This window comes from Gymnoscopelus microlampas, assembly GCF_963454915.1.
Source record: "Gymnoscopelus microlampas genome assembly, chromosome: 6".
NCBI classification, from domain to species: domain Eukaryota; kingdom Metazoa; phylum Chordata; class Actinopteri; order Myctophiformes; family Myctophidae; genus Gymnoscopelus; species Gymnoscopelus microlampas.
In genome coordinates, this window is record NC_139943.1 from 11,933,977 (window position 1) to 11,957,651 (window position 23,675).

Genomic DNA, 23,675 nt, shown 5'->3' on the forward strand with positions numbered 1-23,675 from the left:
TTTGCAAAAAGTCACGATTTTTTTCAAAAATAATTGCAGATCTACAAGCTCATAGTGCGGCACTCGGTGCCGCACTATGAGCTTGTATATCTGCTATTTTTTAATAGCCAAATAAATCTTAAAATGACACAGATGCGTTCCCGGTCTTAATGGCTTGAGGGATCGACTTAGTATTTAGGCCCTGACACACAGACTGAGGACTACATTTGAATCTCATTTATGTGCTCTGTGCTCAATTCCATCTCTAGGTGCACATTACCAGTATGTATGGCAACAACGGGACGGTAGAAGACAACGTGTTCTTCAGCCTGGACTCTCTGCTGCTGCCTGCTGACTACCGACCCATGCCGGGGGACCTGGTGAACCTGGTGATCATGGAGAGCAGTCAGTCCTTGTGGAGCTGGAGGGCCCTATGTATGGCCCCCACCGAACAACGGTAGCCCCAACAAAGCAGTGTTAATTTAGTTGACTAAGACTAAAAGACTAACTGACTAAGATTTTGATATTTAGTCCACCTAGACGAGACTAAAATAGGACTAAAACTAAATGGTGTGTTAATCAAAAGACTAAAGGTCCTTACACACCGGGCGAAACCGGCGAATATAGCGAATATACGCAAAATTCGGACTCGTTCCGAATAATTAAAAGACGCTTTTTCGCTTCGCTATTTCGCTTTTTCGCTCCATGTACGGAGCCATTGACTTTATAAGGTTTTAAAAAAAAACGCATTATTCGCACGAAAAAATCGCCCCGGTGTGTAACAACCTTAAGGCTAAATCAGAATTTGCTGTCAAAATTAACCGAAAATATATCAAAACCGACATATAGAACCAACAACCTCATGTAGGTTAATCAAATAATCCAAAAGCAGGTTTTTCTTTATTTCTTATGAATGAATGAATCGAGACAAAGACAATTCTAGTAGATTCTTCTTTATAATTGACTAAATTGATCAGTCTATTAACCATTTAACCCTGTATTGCACTTAGTTGTACGATGATGGCGTGCAAAAAGTGAAAATAGCAGATCTACAAGCTCACAACGTGTCGCGATGCAGTATGGGCTTGTAGATCAGCTATTTGATTTGAAGTCATATCGCTCAGCCGTACTTTCAACTACTTTGTTCAGGGTCCTGCTACCTTTTTTTCTATTGACTCTTAAATCACCTGCTACTTCATTACATTTTGCAAATAGATTTACAGTGACTGGTTGCACTGCTCTTAATTTCCCATTCCAGGTTAGTAGTAATCTACTCTATATCGGGATGAGATCTTATGATCTTAACTACTCAACACACATGCTTTGTGTGTGTTTTTCCTCTCTAACAGTGTGAATGGTTTTGCCAAACCTACACCTGAGGCTGACATCCAGAATCTCCTGAAGGATAAAAGGGGACTGGAGGTCACAGAGTATGGTCACTTTGGGACTCTGTTACTTGGGGAGAGCGGAAAGCTGGTATTCTGGATTCAGTGAGTGTAACCATTGAATGTCTTTTATGAAAATACCTTTCTTATTCTAGAGCAGGGGTCTTCAACGTCCTTCAGGCCAAGGACCCCTTAGCTGAGAGAGAGCTTAAGCAGGGACCCCCACTACATATTGTATACAATTGTGTTGCAGATTAAACTTTTTTTGGCAGTACTACTGTATCATCTGTGTTGTGTAAATGTTTATAGTCTTTTTTACACACTATCTTCTCTGTTAATAGAGGATTCATGTCAATGTGTATTTTCAGGCATTTAACCACTTACACCCTCAATGCCATTGGCTCTGTACTTGGTCTGCCCTTTTTTCCCCTCTGCACCAAAACTCTTTGCTTAATTTTCAGCTAATGTTCTCCTCAGAATAGAGATGCCAAGGTTCAAGTGGTTAATGTAAAAAAGTTCCTATCAGCACAAAGATTTGGTGGCCCCCCTGTAACTCCCTAGGAGTCCCGGCCCCCTGTTGAAGACCCCTATTCTATGTCTCCCGTCTTGACACTTTTCGAGCCACATTGACTCCTTCCACTTAACACTTTGGTTACTTGTAATATTAGTGAATGTAACTTTATTCTACTGTTGGACTCCTTATAACCAACAGGCAGTCAGTTTTCAGGCAAATCCTTTCAGATATAAATGATGTAAATAAATGCCACGATAAATAAGCGACGACATGTAAATCTCATCACGAAACGATACAAATGCAATGCCACAAATTACTTTTGCTCTTATGCAATTTGTTTGTTTGCACCCAAACAGGAACAAAGGTGCAGAGACCCAAACTCTGACGCACTGCGAGTTTTCCGGCTGGGACTCACAGGAACAGTTCACCTTCTCTACCTTCAAAGACCCTTCCTCAGCAAAGCGGGAAAAGATAGTGTTGCAGTCACTCAGCAGTGGGGTTCAGGAGCCCAAAAACGCAGCCTTATCTAGTACCCTCTGTTCCAAAAATGGGTCCGCTGTTGTTGACAACGTCAACGGTACGGTTAAGGCGGTCAGGAATGACCGCGAGCCGGAGGAGGACGTCGTCGTCACTCCTAAGCCTGCTGAAAGGACCCAAGAGATGGAGGCGGAGCTTAAACCAGGGGAGAGGCTGCCAATTTTAGTGAATTGCACTGCCAAGTAAGTTGACTAGTACAGTGGTTCTCAAACTTTTTCATGTCAAGGACCCCCAAATTGACGTTTATTAGCCCGCGGACCCCCCATTTGAAAAGATATGCCTAGGACCCCCATAAGAGAAGATCTTTACGGCTCTAGCAGTGATTCTCAACCATTTTAATTTCAACGACCCCCAGTTTGACATGCATTAGGCTACGGACCCCCATTTAATGGCATTTCTATATCTGGGACCCCAATATATATTGTAAAATCAATGTTAATTTAACTCTGAGAGTGTACAAATGGTCTGAGTTACAGACCCATAAGTGTCCATTTGGTTCCTATCCATCATTTAGCTGGGGACCCCCAGGAACCCCCTCAAGTACCCCTGGGGGTCCCCGGACCCCACTTTGAGAACCAATGGACTACTAGTAATTGTAATTGTTGTAGTGGTTGCATCAGTAGTGGCTGTATCACACGTTGTAGACTGGTGCCAGATATTTGGGTCCGATTCCAAATGTTGGAGAGTCCTAGGGCACCGATTACTAATATTTTGACTGATATTTTGTGAAAAAGGTGAAATATTTAGAATTTGAGAAGAAAGAGAAAAAGCGAGAAAATTGTGCATACTGTATATTAAACTAAAAAGATATTTAAACGTTAAAGTACACAGTGAACAAGCAAATGAGTAAAAATACAAAATACACACACAAATGTAACTGTTTTATTCAACCGAGCTTGTAGATTGGAAATCTTTGAAAATAAATTAAAAGGTTAAAAGTTGCGACACGTTGTAAAAATAATAATAATTGAATAATGGCTGATATATTGTCAGGCTCCAATCACAAGCAGTGGTAGCAGAGTCATGCAATGTCTGAAGGTTTTGTTGGCTCTGTGGACGGTTAAGAATACATGTGTGGTGGGGGGGACTTCTATTTCTTCAGAATCCCGGGGAGTTGTGCCGAGCTGCTGTTGCTGCACTTCTCCTCCTTCACCATCGGGAGGCGCCTGGAGGTCACAGTGGCCAGCAATGAGGAGACCTTGCTCCAGCCAAGGGTGCCCTACTCTCCCCAGCAGCCCTGTCTGTCTGTCCCTCATGAACCCACCCACGTCATCTCTGTCGCAGCTCCACCTCCTCCTCAAAGGTACCGCCACAACCACCAACCTGATTGTATGTGGTCACACATGGTCTAAAGCTGTTGTCATTGTTTTCCTAGTTTCAGTAAACGGGAGTCATTGTACAATCCCTAACGTGAAGAGAATCATATTGAAATGCTTGGCAAGTGCACAGAAACGATGGGAGAGTGTCGAAGAAATATCATTTAGTTGTTCAGCAAGTTCTTGTTGTTATACCCGCCGGCACATTTTGTGATATCGGTGAACAGTGCTTCATGGGAATGTTCTGTACCTGACCTGCAGATAACATGGCTGCATTTATGTATTCTTTGCTTTGATCAACTACGTGTGTCTAACCTAGAGGCCTGAAAATTAAGGCCCAGCACTAACTGGGCCCTACTGGGCCGGCCCGAGGATCGGTCCGGCCCGAACAATTACCATACTTTTAGGCCCGAAAACAAAACAAAAAAAAAACGTCATTATGTGCTTAATGTCCTCAAAGTCACGCATCCAAAAATCTTTGAACTGAGCAGATTGGACCTTCCGTTCCAGAGATAAATGGCCAAAACGTTTTGAAAACGGCCACTTTCGCCGATTTCCGAGTTTTGGCCATTGTTGTCTGTTGTCGCCCGTTTTTCTTTAATAACACGGGCGAGGAAGGTTGGACGGTGACCAACTAGATACCTGTGTAAAGTTCACTTTGAGCTCCATCCAACACACCCACTGCCATTTCTGTCGGCCTTACCGTTTCTTTTTTGGGGTACCAGAGATTTTTTGTTTTATCTTCACGGAACCCGAGGCTCGGTTTTCGGGTCGGGTTCGGGCACAATTTGAGAACTCTAGTCTAACCTTGGGTTGACAAAATGTTGATCAGAGACCTTCTCCCCCCTCCCCCCAGGATCATCAGCCGGAGGCTGCCTCAGTTTCTGGGCTCCTACTCAGTTCCCCAATCTTTGAGAGAGTGTGTGGACGGCCAGGGTGATGTACTGGTAGTCCAGCCCTGCCTAGGAGAGGTGAGTTGTACCTCCCACAAAGACACAGGAGTTATGAAGCGTGGTTTATATACTACTTCCACCACTGATTCCTACTCAGTGGTGTAAAGTAACTGAGTACATGTACTCAAGTACTGTACTTAAGTACAATTTTGAGGTATTTTTACTTTACTGGAGTATTTCCAATTTACTGTACTTTTACTTCTACTCCACTACATCTCAGAGGCAAATATTGTACTTTTTACTCCACTACAATTATTTGAAAACTTATGTTACTTGTTACTTTGTAGATTTTGATTATTATTACAAAACGCATTAACCACTTCAGCCTTACATATATTTCAGCCATTTGAAAATAGCAGATCTACAAGCTCACAATGCATCGCGATGCGACGCGTTGTGTGCTTGTTTTTCGGCTATTTTCAAAATATGTTTTTTACATTTTGAACTTCTGAAATGGGAACAGAGTATTTCTACATGGCATTATTGATACTTTTACCTAACTCATTGAGTGCCATTAACATGTTTCACGTGTTTTTGAAAAAAATAGAAAAAAAAAAAAGCGTTTTTTTTTAAACCCAAGATATCATCATCTGAAGATTTGCAGCTCCATCCACTCCTTGTTTAACTTATAACTTAAAAGGGCTGTATCTCGCTTCCTAAGCACTTTTTTTTTTAGTTTGAAAAAATATAAAATATAAAATTGTAATGGCCAGAAATAGATAATAATAATTTGGGCACTCAATGAGTTAAGTAAAACATGCTTGAGTACTTTTACCACCACTGATTCCTCCTTCTTGCTCAGGTCCTGTCGGGATCCAACATGCGCTCCCGTTTCTCAGCCCTGCTGTGGATGGAGGAGCTGAACGCCGTGGCAGAGATGAAGTCTCTCACCATCACTGGAGCCCTCCTCAGGAAGGGATCCGTCTACCTGCACCTCGAGGTGCTGGGATTGGCCGAGGGACGACCCAACCTCTCCGTAGGTGAGGAGGATGAGACCAGGATGGGGCCGGGCGATTAACCAGAAAATATAACAAAACCAATATTTAGAACCAATAACCGACTTAATCTTGCTTGAGTAGGTTAATCGAATAATTCATTAACCCACATTGATTTATACATCAACAAATCAAAACAAAAACATTCAAATAGTAATAGATTTTTTTATAATCTACTAAAGTAGCAGGAGAACGAATTTAACCTCTTTGAGCCAAATCTGGGTTGAGCGTTGATTAGTGGAGCTCCCTCTGGTGCTGTGATTGTGGACTTCAACTTCGTGCATGTTGCAAATGTGAACATTGCTGGGTCTACTCTACAGGTGATCGCCTTACACTGAAGAAACCACAGAGTGGTGGAATGGTGCTGGAATACTTTGCTTATATAACAGAGGTAAGGGCATCAGCACTGTCAAAAAAAGTCAAAAACTCTCCAGTCCCTATTTTTCGCAAATGCTCAAAACTGTTTTTCTTTTTTAAAGTTACATAAATTCTTTTGCAAATAGATCTTCAAACTGTACAAGCTCGTGACGGCTTGTGAGCTTGTAGATCAGCTGTTTTAGCTTTTTTCTTCACAGGAGCCACACAGGCCCTCTTGTTTGATTGATTGATGTACTTTATTTAGTAAGACATGAGAACAGTACATGGCAGTACATAACAGTACATGGAAGTACAAATTCGCAATACAAGGTCTACTAAACTGGATAGCTCAGTTAAGCACGTTGTTTGTTTTGTGTGTGTAAACTGGATAGCTCAGTTAAGCACGTTGTTTGTTTTGTGTGTGTGTGTGTGTGTGTGTGTGTGTGTGTGTGTGTGTGTGTGTGTGTGTGTGTGTGTGTGTGTATATATATCTCTATCTTTATCTCTATCTCTTTCTCTCTATCTATATCATCTCTTTGCCAGCTGATCTACAAGTTTAAAGCTTGTAAATGAGCTATTTTGGCCGAATGTTCACCTATTGTGACCATAGACTGTAAAAAATGAATGGACAAAGCCATTCCCCTGCTTTCTACAGACCGAAAATGAAGCCGATAGTTCAGGAACGTGTATCCTCCCATCTTTAATATATACAGTTGGCCACGCCGGAACTCAAACGCTATTGGTTGAGACCAGACATGTGACCAGGGAACCGGAAAACAACCCCCAAAGAATGCTATTGGTTGGGTAGCTTGTCAATCAAGAGCGGGGCGGGGAATGAATGCTATTGGTTGTGTACTGTAGGTTGTCAATCAAATCATCCCGCCCATCCTGGAGCATAGCCTACTTTATCGTCAATTTTAGAATAAATGGGACCATAATTTAGCAAAACACATATCCTGATGATTGAAAGGAGACTTTAAACTAGCGACTGGAAGCATATAGAATTTATGACAATTGCGGTAAGAAAATCTAGTCTAAAGTTTGTCAAAAAACCTATTCACTTGTATTAAAATAAATTATTTCTGACACCGCAGGGTAAAACAGTGCCACACTCTTGCCATTCATAAGCTTCCGTGTTGGGCTCATCGTAAATATCCAAGCCTTGGCCCTTGATTGTGACATGCCCAGAATAAAGAGGTTAATGAATTCAGTTTGATACATGGCCAGTGCTTTTGTTTTTGTGCCACAGATTCGTGACGAGACTGTGAGTCTGAGAGTCAACCCAGACTTTCAGAGGGACTATATGGGAGAGCCTCTGGATGTTGAATTCACCTACAGCAGGTCAGATAGGGGCAGCTCTTATTATTATTATCTTATACTCGTATTGTGAGCGACAAGTACAGTAAATGCACAGATCTATTATACTGACAAACGAGTATACTGAAATGTGCCAAAGGGACAACCAGGTTCCACATTGCACTTTCAACCTGGTGTCCCTATTTTGACCATGTCATTATAGGCAAAAACTTAAAATAAAATCATTTCAAAATGTTATTCTTTCTGGCAAAAATAGTAAAAAAAAAAAAAAAAAAGCTTATCTACAAGCTCACAGTGACAGGTTTTGAGCTTGTAGATGAGCAATTTTTGCCATTTGTCGTTGGACAAAATACAGTACATTGTGCACAAGTGCTTAAATATGTTATGCCTAATACACCCAGTGAGAATATACCAGAGTTATGTAATGTACCAATGTTACCTATGATTTATTTAACCCCCCCCCCAATTGTATGACTAGAGTGACTATGAGACGATGTCACCAGGCACTAGAGCAAGCCGCACAATTTGGGCAGAGTAAGTATGCATTTTATTTGCATTTTTACGTGTATACACAGTATATCCCACACAGTGGAATTCAATATATCATTGGCTTGTTTCTAAACGCATTTTGGAGGACAGCAGCTAGTCACTGCTGGAGAACTGTGCTGTTCTCCTTTACAAACCACCAAACGATTAAACTCTCACTTACCGTGCTTGATTATGAAAGAAAAAAGTAATGGTAGTGTCATCTCCACCACCCTGTTGTCCAGTTCTGTTTCCCAGCAAGATCGTTCTTCAGAAACTCCAGTGGACAGGATCATGGATGGAGACAGACGGAGAAGAGAAAACCACAGAGGACGATCAGGTGAAAAGCTCCACTTGAACCCTATTCCGTTGCCGTCGGGCAGAAGCCTCTTATCTCCATATTATTCTTGTGTTTTTTCGTAAATTAATGCCCCTACTTGGTCATACTACAGTGTCACACAAAAGCATCAAAAGTAGCAGATCTGCAAGCTCTGCTACTTTTGCTATTTTTGAATTTTAATCCTGAATCCTGGGTTTGAACTGAATCCTGTTTTAGACGAGTTATCCACCTACTTTGTTGACCAGAGTCCCACAGTGGTCTATACTTGGTGCCCTCCTTTTCTTTCCTTCTACACCAAATCTGTTCACTGAAAATAGTTGATCTACAAATGGTGCATTTATATAGCGCTTCTATCCGAAGCGCTTTACATTGATTGTGCCATTAACCCATTCACACACACATTCATACACCGATGGCGGAGGAAACCATGCAAGGCACCAACCTGCTCATCGGGAGCAATTAGGGGTTCAGCGTCTTGCTCAAGGACACTTCGACACTAACTCAAGGGGAGCGCCCCAGCCCGGGATCGAACTGGGAACCTTGCGGTTTTCCAGTTCACTCTACCCGGCCACTCTACCCCTGAGCCACTGCCGCCCCTACAACACAACGCGTTGTGCGCTTGTAGATCTGCTATTTCTGTGAATGTTCGCCTATTTTGACATGCACAAAATAGGGATGCTACGATTCATGTGGTGTAAGAAAGAAAATACATTGACTGGAGTAAATTTTTATTTTAAATTCAGTTTGAAAATGTTTATTACTCTTAAGCAAGCAGTCTACAAGAGGGTCTGTCTGTGTGTCTGAAGCTAATCTTGCAAACTGCTGCACCGGTCAGACCAAATCACACAGAAGTACCTCCACAAAAAAAAAAATTCTTCACATAATTATATTTTATACTTTTTTAATACATTGGAGCCAAGCCCTTCCCATTTGGATCCCGAGATCGACATGATTAGATTTTTCTTTTTTTAATCTGAACTGCAGTTAACATTTGTATCGTTTTTTATTTTAATGACATGTTTTTATCTGAACTGCAGGTGACAACCATGGAAAATGGGCAGAAGGTGTCTAGCATCTCCGTCGACATGAAGTCAAAGACAACGCAGACCAAAGGTGTGTCAATTGGGGGAGAGCGTTGTTGCACATTTCCTGTACATCAAAGTGGGGTCTGGGGACCCCCAGGTGTCCTTGGGGGAGGACCCTTATTATGGGTCTTTAACCAATTAAGACCTGGAACTGTCATTTTTAGATTTGAGCAAAAAAGCATTATTTTACACTTTGGGCTATTCAAAAATAGCAGATATACAAGCTCATAGCGCGGCACCGAGTGCCGCGCTACGAGCTTGTAGATCTGCTATTTTTGAAAAATCGTGAAAATGTGTGCAAATCTTTGAATATATATATATATTTAAAGCGAACATTTGTAACTAAAATCTTTGCTTCTGGGGGTCTCTGGAACAACATATTTTGATGGGGGTCCGCGGCCAAATACATATAATTTTGGGGGTCCTTGACATGAAAAAGATTGAGAACCACTGATATAGAAATGTTTTTTCAGAATACTGTTGAGATTTAGGAGACTTCATCGGCTTCAGGTCTTAATGGGTTAACTCTGAGAATGTATAAATGGTACATTTCTGCACTCAGTTATGGGGGTCCACGGCTGATTTCAGTCATTTGGATTCCATAGAAGTCAGCATGTCTTGCATGAACACGATAACAAAACGCTGGGTGAAGCGTAGTATTGTGTGTTGGGTTTGGTTGTCTTCCAGGTGGTGTTCTGCCTCCCCCCACACCCAGGGAAGGGCACCTCTTCAACCCCAGCCTCAACCCCTCTCAGAGGGAGGCAGTGAAGAGGATCCTGGCGGGTGAATGCCGGCCCACTCCGTACGTGCTTTTCGGACCACCTGGCACTGGCAAGACCGTCACCCTCATAGAGACCATACTGCAGGTATTCCACAGCTCAACCACTCAGGCACTAGAGGGTACTGTTGAGTTCACGTGTCAACCACAGGTAGTCCCCCCAGGATTGCGTGGAGAAAAGGTCTTGATTCCGCGGCTTGATAATAATATTCCGCTGACATTTAAAAACAACATAAAATTACCAGTTATCAAGCAAAAGTAGATTTTGTTTTAAATTAAAATCTCCCTGCTTTCTCCCTTTATTTTGCAGCATAAGTTCAGGCATTGTAAGTGCAACCAAAAAAAACGTACTATTATAGAAAGGGTTTTAAAACACAAACGCACACACACACACACACACACACACACACACACACACACACACACACACACACACACACACACACACACACACACACACACACACACACACACACACACACACACACACACACACACACAGTGGCAGCGGTGGCCTAGTGGTTAGAGGGGCGGCCTTGATACCGGAAGGTCCCTAGTTCGATTCCCCAATTCATCACATCAATCATGAATCACCGCTGAATAGCCCTTGAGCAAGGCTTCCATGCAGTGTCCGGCTGGAAACAAGCTTCGTGCTTAGTCCGACACCCTGGGTAAACAACAAACTTTGCTTTACACACACACTCCCCCTGTCTCTCTGTCTGTCTGTCTCTCTCACAGAAATTGCTCCATTATGCCCGTCGCTTTCAAAACTGCCGGTGTTATGACTCGACACTCATGCTGAATTCACTGTTAAAAGCCTGCGTTTAGAACCCGCCTTCTCCATAACTTAATCCACACACTCAGTCCAGCACATGCTCGCATGTTGCATACGATCCCCGTCTTATCTGACCACGACTGGATTGAAGAGGCTCATTCATTTGTCTAAAGGGGATCCTTTAATAAACATAAACGTAATAAAATAACAGTTAAGTGGTCAATCGATTCTTTGACATAAATATTTTTGATTATTTGATTAATCGAAATGATGGCTAAGAAGTTGCAGGCTTACATCAGTTCACACTGTTTTGATTATTTGTTTCGTCCCTTGAAGTGCCCATATATTCAGTATGTGAACAATCTCCCCTCTGAGTGATTTTTCTGTTGTTTCCAAACCTTCAAGGTGTACCACTTTGTGCCCAGCAGCCGTCTGCTGGTGTGCACCCCCTCCAACAGCGCTGCCGACCTCATCTGCATTCGTCTGCATAACAGTGGCTTCCTGCATGCGGCCAGCTTGGCTCGCATCAACGCCTTCTGTAGGCAGGAAGATGTACGACAAGTTCACTCCATCTCTTTGTGCCCCTGCTGTTGCTGAAACATACATTTTAAATCAATGGTTGAGATTCAGATATTTGTCATAACTAAGCATGTTCTTTAAATGAGTACCGTAGTTCCCCCAAACAATGACTTATTTTCTGTCAATTACACACCCCATGAAGCCTTGAATTCATGGAGATTTTTAGTTTTTGTCGCATTCCTAAGCCAATAATTTGATGACCGTCTCCTACTGAGTCTCCTATTGACCGATGAACCGGTCATCAACATTATTGGCTCTCTTGCTCAAGGTCGCTTAAAAAAAAGAAGAAGAAGAAAAAAACAGCTGTTCTATGGTCTCCAGGACCAGAATAAAAAAACAATGATCTAGGTCGGAGATGAATTTTGTCCGGTCAACCAAAGAGCTGATAAATTAAAAAAAGGGCCATCAAATTAATCATTTGATAAGTCACATTTTTGTGAAGTGGTAAATATGTGAATGAAATCAGATTTGTGAAGTGGTAAATAATATGTGAATGAAATCAAAGGTAGCTCAGTCAGTCTTGTCCATCCTCCTCCTCCTCCTCAGTCGATCCCAGAGGCTCTGAGACAGTACTCCAGGGCAGGGGAGGACATCCGCCATGCTGCGTTCCACAGGATCGTGGTCAGCACCTGTTCCAGTGCCGGCCTGCTGCATCACGTAGGACTCCAGTAAGACCAGGGGGGCGTGTCGAGGACCCCCACATTTTAAAATGTACTTGGTCGCACCCCCCCCCATCTGATCATTATTTGGTGCCAGCCAGGGACCCCCATATAATATTTTGTCTTGTTAACCCATTAAGACCGGGAACGCATCTGTGTCACTTTTAGATTTCTTTAGGCTATTCAAAAATAGCAGATATACAAGCTCATAGCGTGGCACCGAGTGCCGCGCTACAAGCTTGTAGATGTGCTATTTTTGTAAAATCGTGATTTTTTTTTTTGCTAATCTTTGAATATATATATATATATATTTTGAAGCGTTAGGATTTAGAAATCATGTTTTTAATCGGCCTCAGGTCTTAATGGGTTAATTTGTTAAGATTTTCTAATTTGAAAATAGCCGATGTACAGTATAGGTTTAAAGTGGTTTTGATGCTGTATTAAATTATTTAGCCGTGGGGATCCCTTAAGGACCCCTGGGGGTCCCCGGACACCACTGTGAGAATCACTGTCCTAGATCGCAAACATTACAAGCAACCAATAGTTGCAAGAGCCAAACGTCTCCCACATTGCCCCCTCTTTGATATAAGCAACGGCCATTCTTCATGTATAATTAGCAAGTACCAGGTGTAGATACTGTATAAGAGCAACATTAATTCTAAACCCTGTCTTCCTTCCTACAGTTTGGGCCATTTCACTCATGTGTTTGTGGATGAAGCGGGCCAGGCCACGGAGCCCGAGGCACTGATCCCCATAAGCCTTGTGTCGGAGAGAAATGGCCAGGTTGGAGCAATTTTTTTACACGCTGTCATTCTTTACTCTGCTGCATCTCTCTCTCTCTGTTTAGCTTTCTATTTTGAACTGTCAACCTTAACCCATTAAGACCATTTTAACCATTATCTTATACTTCGGCTATTCAAAAATAGCAGACATACAAGCTCATAGTGTGGCACAGAGTGTCTCGCTGAGCTTGTAGATCTGCAGGTTTTTTTTGCAAATCTTTGAATATATATTTTAAAGCGAACATTTGTAACTCAAATCTTTGATTCTGGGGATTCTACAAAATATCCTGTTTTGTACAGTTTTTTGAAAAACCTTATGTTGCTATAATATCAGTCGTTCTCAAACCTTTTCAATGTCAAGGGCCCTCAATAGGATTTGTATTTGGGTCACAGACCCCATCTCAAAATACGTTGTTCTAGGGACCCCCCAGAAGCAAGGATTTTAGTTAAAATTGTTCACTTTAAATATATATATATATATATATATATATTTTTAAAGATTTGCACACATTTTCACAACTTTTCAAAAATAGCAGATCTACAAGCTCAGTGCCGTGCTATGAGCTTGTATATCTGCTATTTTTGAATAGCCAAAGAAATCTAAAATGACACGGATGCATTACCGGTTTGAATGGGTGAATCTACAAGCTCGTGTGAGCTTGTAGATCTGCTATTTTTGAATAGCCAAAGTAAAATCTAAAATGTCACAGATATGTTCCCGGATTTTCATGGGTCAACCACTGACCGAAGACACTTTGAGCGTTGGCCAGGGTGTCATCAGGAAGGGAGGGACGGATGTCCTGCCTGTGTTTCCTCACCAAGGCTGTTATTTGTCTGTATCGGGCTGCCTTTGAGTCTTTATCATCCTTATACAATGGCCACTTACCCAAAAAAAACAAGAGGCTGAGTTTATTTCATTTTTGGGAATAGCTGTGTTGCCATGGTAATGACTTTCTTGTCCAACAAACAGCTGCTACTGTTTATTATCGTTCTTATGGTAACATGCAGCTTAATAATCCATCACGAGCATTGATTTATAACGGAGATTAAACCGCTGAGCAGGACTTTGTTTGAGGTGTCTAGAAACGGACTCCTTCCAGCTGGTCAGAAAGCAGTACTTTTTCCATGGTATAAAAGTTGCGTAACGCCACCCACTAGTGTTAAATCAACTCAATGTTTCCTCCAGCAGTAGTCATGGATGTCCGGTCCATCTCTGATGTAATGGCTCCAATGATCTGTTGCTTCTCCACTACGCCAGTATTTCTTTTTAGTTTTTAGTTTAGCGATTACTTTCTCGATTAATCAAATAATCGAGAAGCGCTTTAACCCATTAATACCTGGAACGCATCTGTGTCACTTTAGATTTCTTTGGCTTTTCACAAATAGCAGATATACAAGCTCATAGCGCGGCACCGAGTGCCGCGCTATGAGCTTGTAGATCTGCTATTTTTGAAAAATCTTGAAACTTCTTTTTTTTTTGGATTCTTTTCAAAAAACTGTTAGGATTTAGAAAACATTTTTAAGAATTGCCTCAGGTTTTAACTCATTTTCTGCCAATAACGCATATATATAATAAGATCTAGACTCCTATCCACTTCCTTGTTAACAGAGTACTTTTTTAATTTCAATGAAAAATCTCTGGCAGACAACTGCAAAAAATCTGAAATAATTCAGGCAGGTTAAGTGTTAATGGGTTAAATGTTGCACCCTCTCTCTCTCTCTCTCTCTCCACTGTTTGCAGATTGTCCTGGCCGGGGACCCCCGTCAGCTGGGTCCCGTGGTGAAATCCAAGCAGGCCCTGGCCTTTGGCCTGGGTGTGTCCCTGCTGGAGAGGCTGATGAGCAGTCCACTGTACAGCAGAGAGAGCTGGGGATTCAACCCCAAGCTGGTCAGCACTGCACACAATGCACACACACACACACACACACACACACACACACACACACACACACACACACAGGCGTTTGCCATACATTGGCCAGTTTTGGCCCGTGTCCACTGGGCTTTTTTTCTAGGCTGAAAACGCCAAGGCGCTCGCTTAAAAGTGCTTCCAGGCGCCCGAGTTGAAATATTTGCGCTTTCGGCTGGAAGAGGAAAGCGCCTCGCGTGGACTCGTGAGCGTAAGGTAAATGCCAAGCGCAACGCCAAGCTACTGGTCTGAAGTAATGTAAAGTATAGATAATACATGATCATTATCAGACCAAAGTTTACCCTCGTTTATTCCCATAATGACAGGCTAGCCGCAGGTTTTGTAGCAATTGTAGAAATATTAGACCTTAAATGTCAAATGTTCAAGCAAGTAAAAAGAAGGGGACAAAATTGCCAATTTAACATTGAATTACCCACTCTTCCTGTTACCATTGAGACTAACATTTGCATAGTTTATATATAAGATGCAAGGTTGATAATAAAGTGGTCAGTGTACAGCAGCAGCATGTGTTATTTTATTATTATTATTAGTAGTATTTAAAAAATGCCCCCAGATAAGGCACAAACATGGAGGATGAATTAATTCTACTATTATGCCATCAAAATGTGGAATGCCCTACCACCAGCCATCAAAAAGAGCACCTGTCTGCAATTTGCAACTGGACCTACAGTAGACAAGTCTTCTAGATTGCCAAAAGAAATGACCCCCCCCCACAGTATTTCTGTAAATACACTTTTACTGCTCCTAGTTCTAACGTTTTTTTTTTGTATAATATTTCATGTCTTTTATGTGTCTTGATTAATTGAATACATAGGACCACAATGGAAACGAGCCCTCAGGGCTTTTTGTGTGTTATCCTTTTAGCATTATTGAATAACTGTACCTCTGTACTTTTTGCAAACTATTAAACCCATTAAGACCGGGAACGCATGTGTGTCACTTTAGATTTCATTGGCTATTAAAAAATAGCAGATATACAAGCTCATAGCGCGGCACTGAGTGCCGCGCTATGAGCTTGTAGATCTGCTATTTTTGAAAAATCTTGGAGAAAAAAAAATGCTTAAATTTTTTTTCCCAAAAACTGTCAGGATTTAGATTCTTTTTTTAAGAATCGCCTCATGTCTCAATGGGTTAATAAAGTATCCAATCAATCAATGCATTCTCACTCTCCACCAGGTGACCAAACTGATTGACAACTACCGCTCCCACGAGGCCTTGCTGCGTCTCCCGTCCAAGCTGTTCTACCACGGCGAGCTGTGCATGAAGGCCAACAGGGCCACGGTGGACTCTCTGCTCCAGTGGAAGAGCCTGCCTCACTGGGGCTTCCCACTGCTCTTCCATGGGCTCAGGGTGAGGACATGACGCCTCGGAACGTTTTCCTCCATGACAGTAGCTTCTCAAACCTTTTAAATCAGGGGCCTTCAACCTTTTCAGGCCAAGGTCCCCCTAGCTGAGAGAGAGATGAAGCAGGGACCCCCCCTCCATATTGTATAAAATTGTGTTTCAGATTCAACTTTAGCCAAAAATAGCCGATCTACAAGCTCACAACGCCTCGCGCTGCGAGGCGTTGTGAGCTTGTAGATCTGCTATTTTTGGCTAAAGTTCTCCTCAGAATAGGGATGCTAGGGTTCAAGTGGTTTAAGGTAAAAAGAAAACATCATATCACACAAAGATTTGGCGGACCCCCGGTAGTAACTCTGCGGACCCCCTAGGGGTCCCGGACCCCCTGTTGAAGACCCCTGTTTTAAAAGGACACGGATGCTTTCACCTGTCTTAATGGGTTAATCCATGTGTCTCTTACCGCAGGGCACAGAGATGAGGGAGGGCAACAACCCGTCCTGGTTCAACCCGGGGGAGGCCGTCCAGGTCATGCGCTACTGCTGCCAGCTGGCCAAGAAGCTGTACAACCCTGTGGACGCCGCTGACATAGGTGTCATCGCCCCCTACAGGAAACAGGTAACAAAACGACTCCACACGCTTTTCAATGATCGTCTCCTGTCCTGGCAGAAGCCTTGTATCTCCAGATTTCAACTGTTTTCTCCCCCCCCCCGCTGTAAATGAATGCCCTACTTCGTCGTGCAAGAGTGTTGCACGACGAGTGCAAGTAAAAAAAAAAAGAAGTTTGATCTGAAACATAATTTTATACAATATAGAGGGGGTCCCTGCTCCAAATCTCACTCAGCTAGGGGGTCCTTGGCCTGAAAAGGTTGAAGACCCCTGGTGTAGAGGGAAAAAAGGAGGGGGGCAAATACAATTTAAGTGATGTGTGTGTTCTTTTTTCTTAAACAGTCCATATACAACTGTTCTGTCACGATCGCGTTGCCATCCGACCAGCTTTTGAGCTTGTAGATCTGCTACTTTTGTGTGACACTGTAGCACAGTGGTTCTCAACCTTTTCTCTGCTCTGAACATGTATGTATGTTTGTTTATTATTCTGTTACTTGTATAACTTAGAAAACATACAAATATCAACAGAGGGTTCATTAAACTGGACTATTTTATTAGCCTACTTCCCAGGGTGAGAGATAAAAAAAGAAAAGAATTATATAGCCTTAAAATAGGCCAGGGGTGCAATTATATTATTACAGTATACTGTTAAACAGCTAGTTATATATATTGGAAAATCAGACTCTTAACTGGGTCTCGTTATTGATCACAAACAGCAATCAAAAGGTGATAATTTGGTCCAGGTATCAAACGGGAAGCATTTTTAATAATAATTCCACTGTAAAATGCAGAAGAGCATTATGAACTGTGCTCAAGTGATGATCTGTGGTTTATTATTACATTTTTAAAATTCTGTAATCATGGCAGCCAGTTCCCACCTGATGTTGTGTGGTAGTTCCGACTGATCCAGACGGTGCTGAATAACTGCGAGCTTGCATAAGGTCTTCAGACTAGGACTTACGTCTAAGATGGCCAGACGGTCATCATTAATGAGTATAATACGATCTCCCACCATGCAACATGTACAGCTATGCCTTGGACTCGGTCCTCTCCCCTTGGTCTTAACCATCTTCCCGCAGAAGGTCTCTGGATTGAATTTGTACAGACCAATGTAGGCTCCACGCCCATATGTGTACAGCTCTCCATTGTAGGCAAAGGCTGAATGAGCCCAGCGTTCTGTGTGAAACTGTGCAGAAGGCGTGCTAGGCCAGCAGTTGGTCTCTGTGTCCAACGCTCTGAGGTAGTACGTGTAATAGTAGTTGTCTCCAGAGCCCCAAAATACGAACATCTTTGTCCCAATGATGGTGGCAGAGTGATGTGCTGAAGCAGGTGGAGGAGTGCCTCCGGTGTTAATTAAAGACCAGACCATTGAGGTGGTGTCCAACTTGTAGGTGTCACTAGTGCATCTAGCCTTCAGGGTTAATCCTCCGTGTATATACATGATCTTTCCCAAGACACAGGCAGAGTGGTCACTCCTCCCCTCTGGAACAGTTCCAGAAACCCTGCGTTTGAGCCATCTGTGGACGTCAACATCAACCGCATAAAGTATGTTGTAGTAGTTGGGGTGATCCCCCCCTCCCCAGATATAGATGATATCCTCTATCAGCACAGCTGTGTAGCCGATACGCCTGGAGGGACCCTTAAGGTGCCGTTCTCTTCCTGTCACCAGGGTCAACTTCCTCCAGCGTAAAGACACAGTGTTGAAAACGTGGACACACTTCTTATCCAGCAGCCGACTAAAGCAGTACACCTTGTGCTCCACTGCAACAGCAACACAGCCATATGTTTCTGGTCCTGCTTTGAGATGTACAGTCCAGCGGAACATCTCCCACACTGTAACTCGGTTCGGATTTGTAAAGTCTTGTTTTAAAAACACACTGGAGTCCTAACGTGCGCGTTATCGCTTATATTGGTTCAGTGGCACACATGTCACGCAAAGTTTGGCCAATCCACAGAGCCGATCAGTTAGGTCGGCCAATCAAGGAAGCCAGTGGTGGAAAAAGTACTTGTAGTAAATGTTTTACTTAAGTAAAAGCATCAATGCTGCAATGTAGAAATACAATAGTTACAATTAAAAGTACGGAATTCATGTACTTGAGTAAAAGTATTTGCATCAAAATGTACCTGAAGTACCAAAAGTAAAAGTACTCCCATTTCAAGTTTTCAAATGTATACAAATCTTTTGAAAATAGCAGATCTACAAGCTCACAATGCATCGCATCGCGACGCATTGTACTTGAGTACATGTACTTAAAGACGTATACCAAAAATCACACCCTGTGTGAAGGTAGCGGCGCCTTTGATACATTTTGTCATCGATATGTGTTTATAATGTGTTTATAGCCATGTGTCACGTGAAGCTTGACCAATCACTTTGTTGACGCACCTGACCAATCAGAGCGTTGACGGGTCTGACCAATCAGAGCGTTGACGGGTCTGACCAATCAGAGCGTTGACGGGTCTGACCAATCAGAGTGTTGAAGGTGAACACGGACAAAGTCGGGTATAGAGCAGGATCGGGCCATATGCTGGATTTTTAGCGGCGCTGCCGCTCTATACCTTTAGGTATAGAGCGGCAGCGCCGCTAAAAATCCCCCCGCGCCCCGCGCCCCCCGATGTTCTGTGAATGCCCCCTGGGAGGGTGGTACCGCCCCGTTTGAGTAACACTACTGTAGTATGACAAAGTAGAGCATTAATTTAACTCTTTCACTGCCAGATTTAAAACGTAAAAGAAACGCCCACTGCCAGCGATTTTTGGTTTTCCTTACAAGTAGTCACAGAATATTTATCTCCAGTATGATCGATCCCCTGACTGGTTGCTAAACACGGAGGGTTTCACTGTGCTTCCGCGAGAAAGAAAAAAAAGTATTCACGACCCCCCCGGTCGCTTGTTACAGGCCGTTACGACGAGAATATATCTCGTCTCGTCAAAAATGCAGGGACAAAAAAATACGCTATAAGCAGGAAGTCAGTGGTGGTAGAGATCTTTCGATCACGTGATCTTCTTGATCTGTGTGACTTGAGGATGAAAATGGTCACTCGTGTGTTGGAGAACAGCGGTGGAAAACCACTGAAAAGAAAAAAGTTGTAAAAGTCGTCTTTGGCAGTCTGAGCCTTTGGGGGAAAAATGTCGTCAGTGAAAGCGTTAAAAACACGTAAAAAGTAGAAATATGGTACCTCCATATTTCTACTTTGTGTTTTTAACGCTTTCACACGTAAAAAGTTGAAATATAGGAGGTAAGAGGTTTCTGCCCGACAACAACGATATGTACATTCTATCCAGGGACGTCACAGGCTCTCAGAAGGTGGGGGGGATGGACTTGCGGTGGACTATTACTATACCCCTTATTTTACCGCGCTATGAGCTTGTAGATCTGCTATTTTTGTAAAATCGTGAAAAACATTTGTAACTGTCAAATGTAAACAAATTTTGTATTTTCAAAATTTTGCGTTTTTTGGGCGGATTTTTTTTTTTTTTGGGTTACTTTATTTCGGTTTTAGGGTTAGGTTATTTAATTCTTATTTTTGCCTGATTCTACCGATTTATATCAAAAAAATGTTTTTAAATTTTTCTTTTTTTTCAAAAAGTGGGGGGTATGAAATCACGGATCTGTGAGAGTGAGGGTGTCGCGTCGTACGCACAGTGAATGGCCGTGACGCCCCTGATTCTATCAATAAGTATAAATGTGCAGTCTTATCACACTTGAATGTCATGCATGAATATGCATCTTGAGTTTCTCTCTCTCTCTCTCTCTCCTCAGACAGAGAAGATCCGTCTGCTGCTGAGCAAGGTGGGCCTGTCAGACATCAAGGTGGGCTCTGTGGAAGAGTTCCAGGGACAGGAGTACCTGGTCATCATCCTGAGCACTGTGAGTCCATGTCGAGTGCCCCCAAATTGATATGTGTTTGGCCGTGGACCCCCATCGGAAAATATTTTGTGCCAGGGATTTCAGGTTAAAAAAAAATCGATCAAATTTCTTTTTTTTTTAAAATTGGAATACTTTCAAGATTTTCATTTCTTTTTCAAAAATAGCAGATGTACAAAATTCTAATACTCTCAAGATTATAATTTATAGAAAATGTAATGGCAGATAGAATAGAAGCTCGCGCTCTGAGCTTGTATATCTGCTATTTTTGGATGGCCAAAGTATAAAATGTGGTTAGAATTATTAAACCGGGAAAGCATCTGTGTAATTTTAGATTTTAGCGTTGGCTATTTAATAATAGCAGATATACAAGGTCGCAGCTAGCCACTTCGTGCTGCGCTGTGAGCTTGTACATCTGCAATCTTTGAACATTTTTGAAAAATTAAGTGTTTGTTTGAAAAATTATTCATAATTTGATTTACAAAAAGCGGTCCAAGTACAGAGACAATTGAACTTATTAGATGTGTGTCATTGATTCATTCCCAAATATTAGAAACAAAGTGTGTCCCTTCGGTTAAAAAAAATAAATCTGATCCCTAGAAATGTAGTGCAGTCAAAAGTATAAAATGTGTCTTGAAATGTAGTGGCTTAGTGACACATTACCCATTTGAGACCTGAAGCCGATTCTACATGTCTCAATCTCAACAGTATTCTGAAAAACGTATGTTTCTATATCAGTGGTGCTCAATCTTTTTCATGTCAAGGACCCCCAAAATCATATGTATTTGGCCGCGGACCCCCATCAAAATATTTTGTTCCAGGGACCCCCAGAAGCAAAGATTTGAGTTACAAATGTTCGCTTTAACAATATATATATTCAAAGATTTGCACACATTTTCACGAATTTTCAAAAATAGCAGATCTACAAGCTCGTAGCGCGGCACTCGGTGCCGCGCTATGAGCTTGTATATCTGCTATTTTTGAATAGCCCAAAGTGTAAAATAATGCTTTTTAGCTCAAATCTAAAAATGACACAGTTCCAGGTCTTGATGGGTTAAGAATACTCAAGTAAATGTGCTTGTTTACTGTCCACCACTGTGCTTGAGATTATGATGAGACCATTGGATTCTGACATGCCGTCTCTGGCTCCGCCTAGTGGAGTTGATGATAAATACAGTCTGAGCCTCTCCTGCCCACAGTAATGTTATCACTGTCACATTGCTGCACTGATACATGAACTTACTGAAGAGAACCTTTAAGACCACGAACGCATCTGTGTCATTTTAAGATTGCTTTGGCTATTCAAAAATAGCAGATTTACAAGCTCATAGCGCGGCAGCTTGTAGATCTGCTTTTTTTTTTAATATCTTGAACATTTTGTGCAAATATTTGAATACATTTTTTTAAAGGGAACATTTGTAACTCAAGTCTTTGCTTCATGGGGGTCCCTGGAACAACACATTTTGAGATGGGGGGTCCGTGGCCAAATACATATAATTTTGGGGGTCCTTGATCTGTCCTTGACATGAAAAAGTTTGAGCACTACTGATATTATAGCAACATAGGTTTTTCAAAAAACTGTTGTAGAATCTGTCTCTCTCTATATATATATATATACATTCAAAGATTTGCATAAACCTTTACGATTTTTTCAGAAAAAACAAGCTTGTAGATCTGCTATTTTTGAATAGCCAAAGAAATTTAAAAAATGACGCTGATTATTTCCCAGTCTAAATGGGTTCATTTCAGAAAAGTTGAATAACCATTGGATGAAGCTTGTTCGACAGATTACGTTTTTACAGTATATTACATTATGTCAGAGGGTATTGCATTGAACGTGTGCGTTTGTCACAGTCACATGACTCATAGCTACGATATTGGCCACAGTCTCTTCCGGGACCCCTAGGGGGTCCTCAGAGTTACTACAGGAGGTCCGCCAAATCTTTTTGTGATATGATTTTTTTCCCCACCTTAAACACTTGAATCCTAGCATCCCTTTTCTGAGGAGAACTTTAGCCAAAAATAGCAGATCTACAAGCTCACAACTTGTAGATCTGCTATTTTTGGCAACGAGGTGTATAGGTGTAGAGGGAAAAAAGAGTGTACCAAGTAAACAGTTTAATCTGAAATACAATTGTATACAATATAGAAGGGGTCCCTGCTTCATCTTTCTCTCAGCTAGGGGGTCCTTGGCCTGAAAACGTTGAAGACCCCTGATTTAAAAAATCAAATATAAAATCAAATAAATAAATGAAAAAAAATGTTCTCATTTGGTAACCCAGACATTTCACCTCAGACATTTTCCTTTGTCCCATTAACACATATAGGTGCGCTCGAACGAGTCGTTGCCCGCTAATGACATGCAGAGTGCCCTTGGCTTTCTAGCCAACCCCAAGCGCTTCAACGTGGCCATCACCCGGCCCAAAGCCCTGCTCATCATTGTTGGAAACCCCCACATTCTCATTAGGGTGAGTGACCCTCTTTCGCACAAACATTATGCCTAACCTAAACCTAACCTCAAAACCACGTTCACCTGGGCAAAACGGGGAAAATAGCGAGTACGAAGTGACCACGCTTATTCTATTTAATTATTTTTCATTTTTCCTTTGGTTTTCTTTCAGGAGCCGTGCTTCAGAGCTCTGCTGCAGTACAGCTATGACAACGGGGCCTTCATGGGCTGTGACCCTCCTGCCTTTCTCAGGGAGTCACGCAGGTAGACCGATTTGCCTATCATTTTGCTCTAAATTAATTTGATGAATGCGTTGCATCCTTATGCGTTGTGAGCTTTTAGATATGTTAGTTTATGTTTCTTTCCTTTAAAAAATATATATATATCTTGAAAATTTGGGGGAAAATAAAGAAATGTGTTTTAGCTCCAAGAGCTGAAAGCCCGTAGCTAAGTCTACCTAGGACGTGACAACAGAGTACATCCCATAGCCTGGGGGAGCGTAACCGGGACAACAGACCCCGTGGCCGCGCAAGCTTTGCAACTGCTTACATTTGGAAAAGTAAAAAATTAAGCTTGTGAGTGTCTTCACATGGTAATGATCGTATTC

At 42.1% G+C, this 23,675-nt stretch overlaps 1 protein-coding gene across 1 annotated transcript in view; it reads left to right on the forward strand.

Annotated features, from left to right (window-relative positions):
- Positions 1-23,336, forward strand: part of mov10l1 (Mov10 like RNA helicase 1) — a gene marked incomplete at both ends in the record, with an annotated part of 29,376 nt that extends 6,040 nt beyond the window's left edge. Inside the window, 20 exons of the mRNA XM_084059430.1 lie at positions 249-436; positions 1,329-1,469; positions 2,235-2,597; positions 3,518-3,718; positions 4,588-4,702; positions 5,487-5,664; positions 6,000-6,070; positions 7,286-7,377; positions 8,137-8,218; positions 9,256-9,331; positions 9,991-10,169; positions 11,262-11,408; positions 11,982-12,103; positions 12,778-12,877; positions 14,618-14,764; positions 15,983-16,156; positions 16,613-16,762; positions 20,515-20,622; positions 22,947-23,087; positions 23,241-23,336. Coding sequence (XP_083915556.1) covers positions 249-436; positions 1,329-1,469; positions 2,235-2,597; positions 3,518-3,718; positions 4,588-4,702; positions 5,487-5,664; positions 6,000-6,070; positions 7,286-7,377; positions 8,137-8,218; positions 9,256-9,331; positions 9,991-10,169; positions 11,262-11,408; positions 11,982-12,103; positions 12,778-12,877; positions 14,618-14,764; positions 15,983-16,156; positions 16,613-16,762; positions 20,515-20,622; positions 22,947-23,087; positions 23,241-23,336 — 2,871 coding nt within the window. The remainder of the gene's footprint in view (positions 1-248; positions 437-1,328; positions 1,470-2,234; positions 2,598-3,517; positions 3,719-4,587; positions 4,703-5,486; positions 5,665-5,999; positions 6,071-7,285; positions 7,378-8,136; positions 8,219-9,255; positions 9,332-9,990; positions 10,170-11,261; positions 11,409-11,981; positions 12,104-12,777; positions 12,878-14,617; positions 14,765-15,982; positions 16,157-16,612; positions 16,763-20,514; positions 20,623-22,946; positions 23,088-23,240) is intronic.
- Between the last annotated feature and the right edge of the window lie 339 nt (positions 23,337-23,675).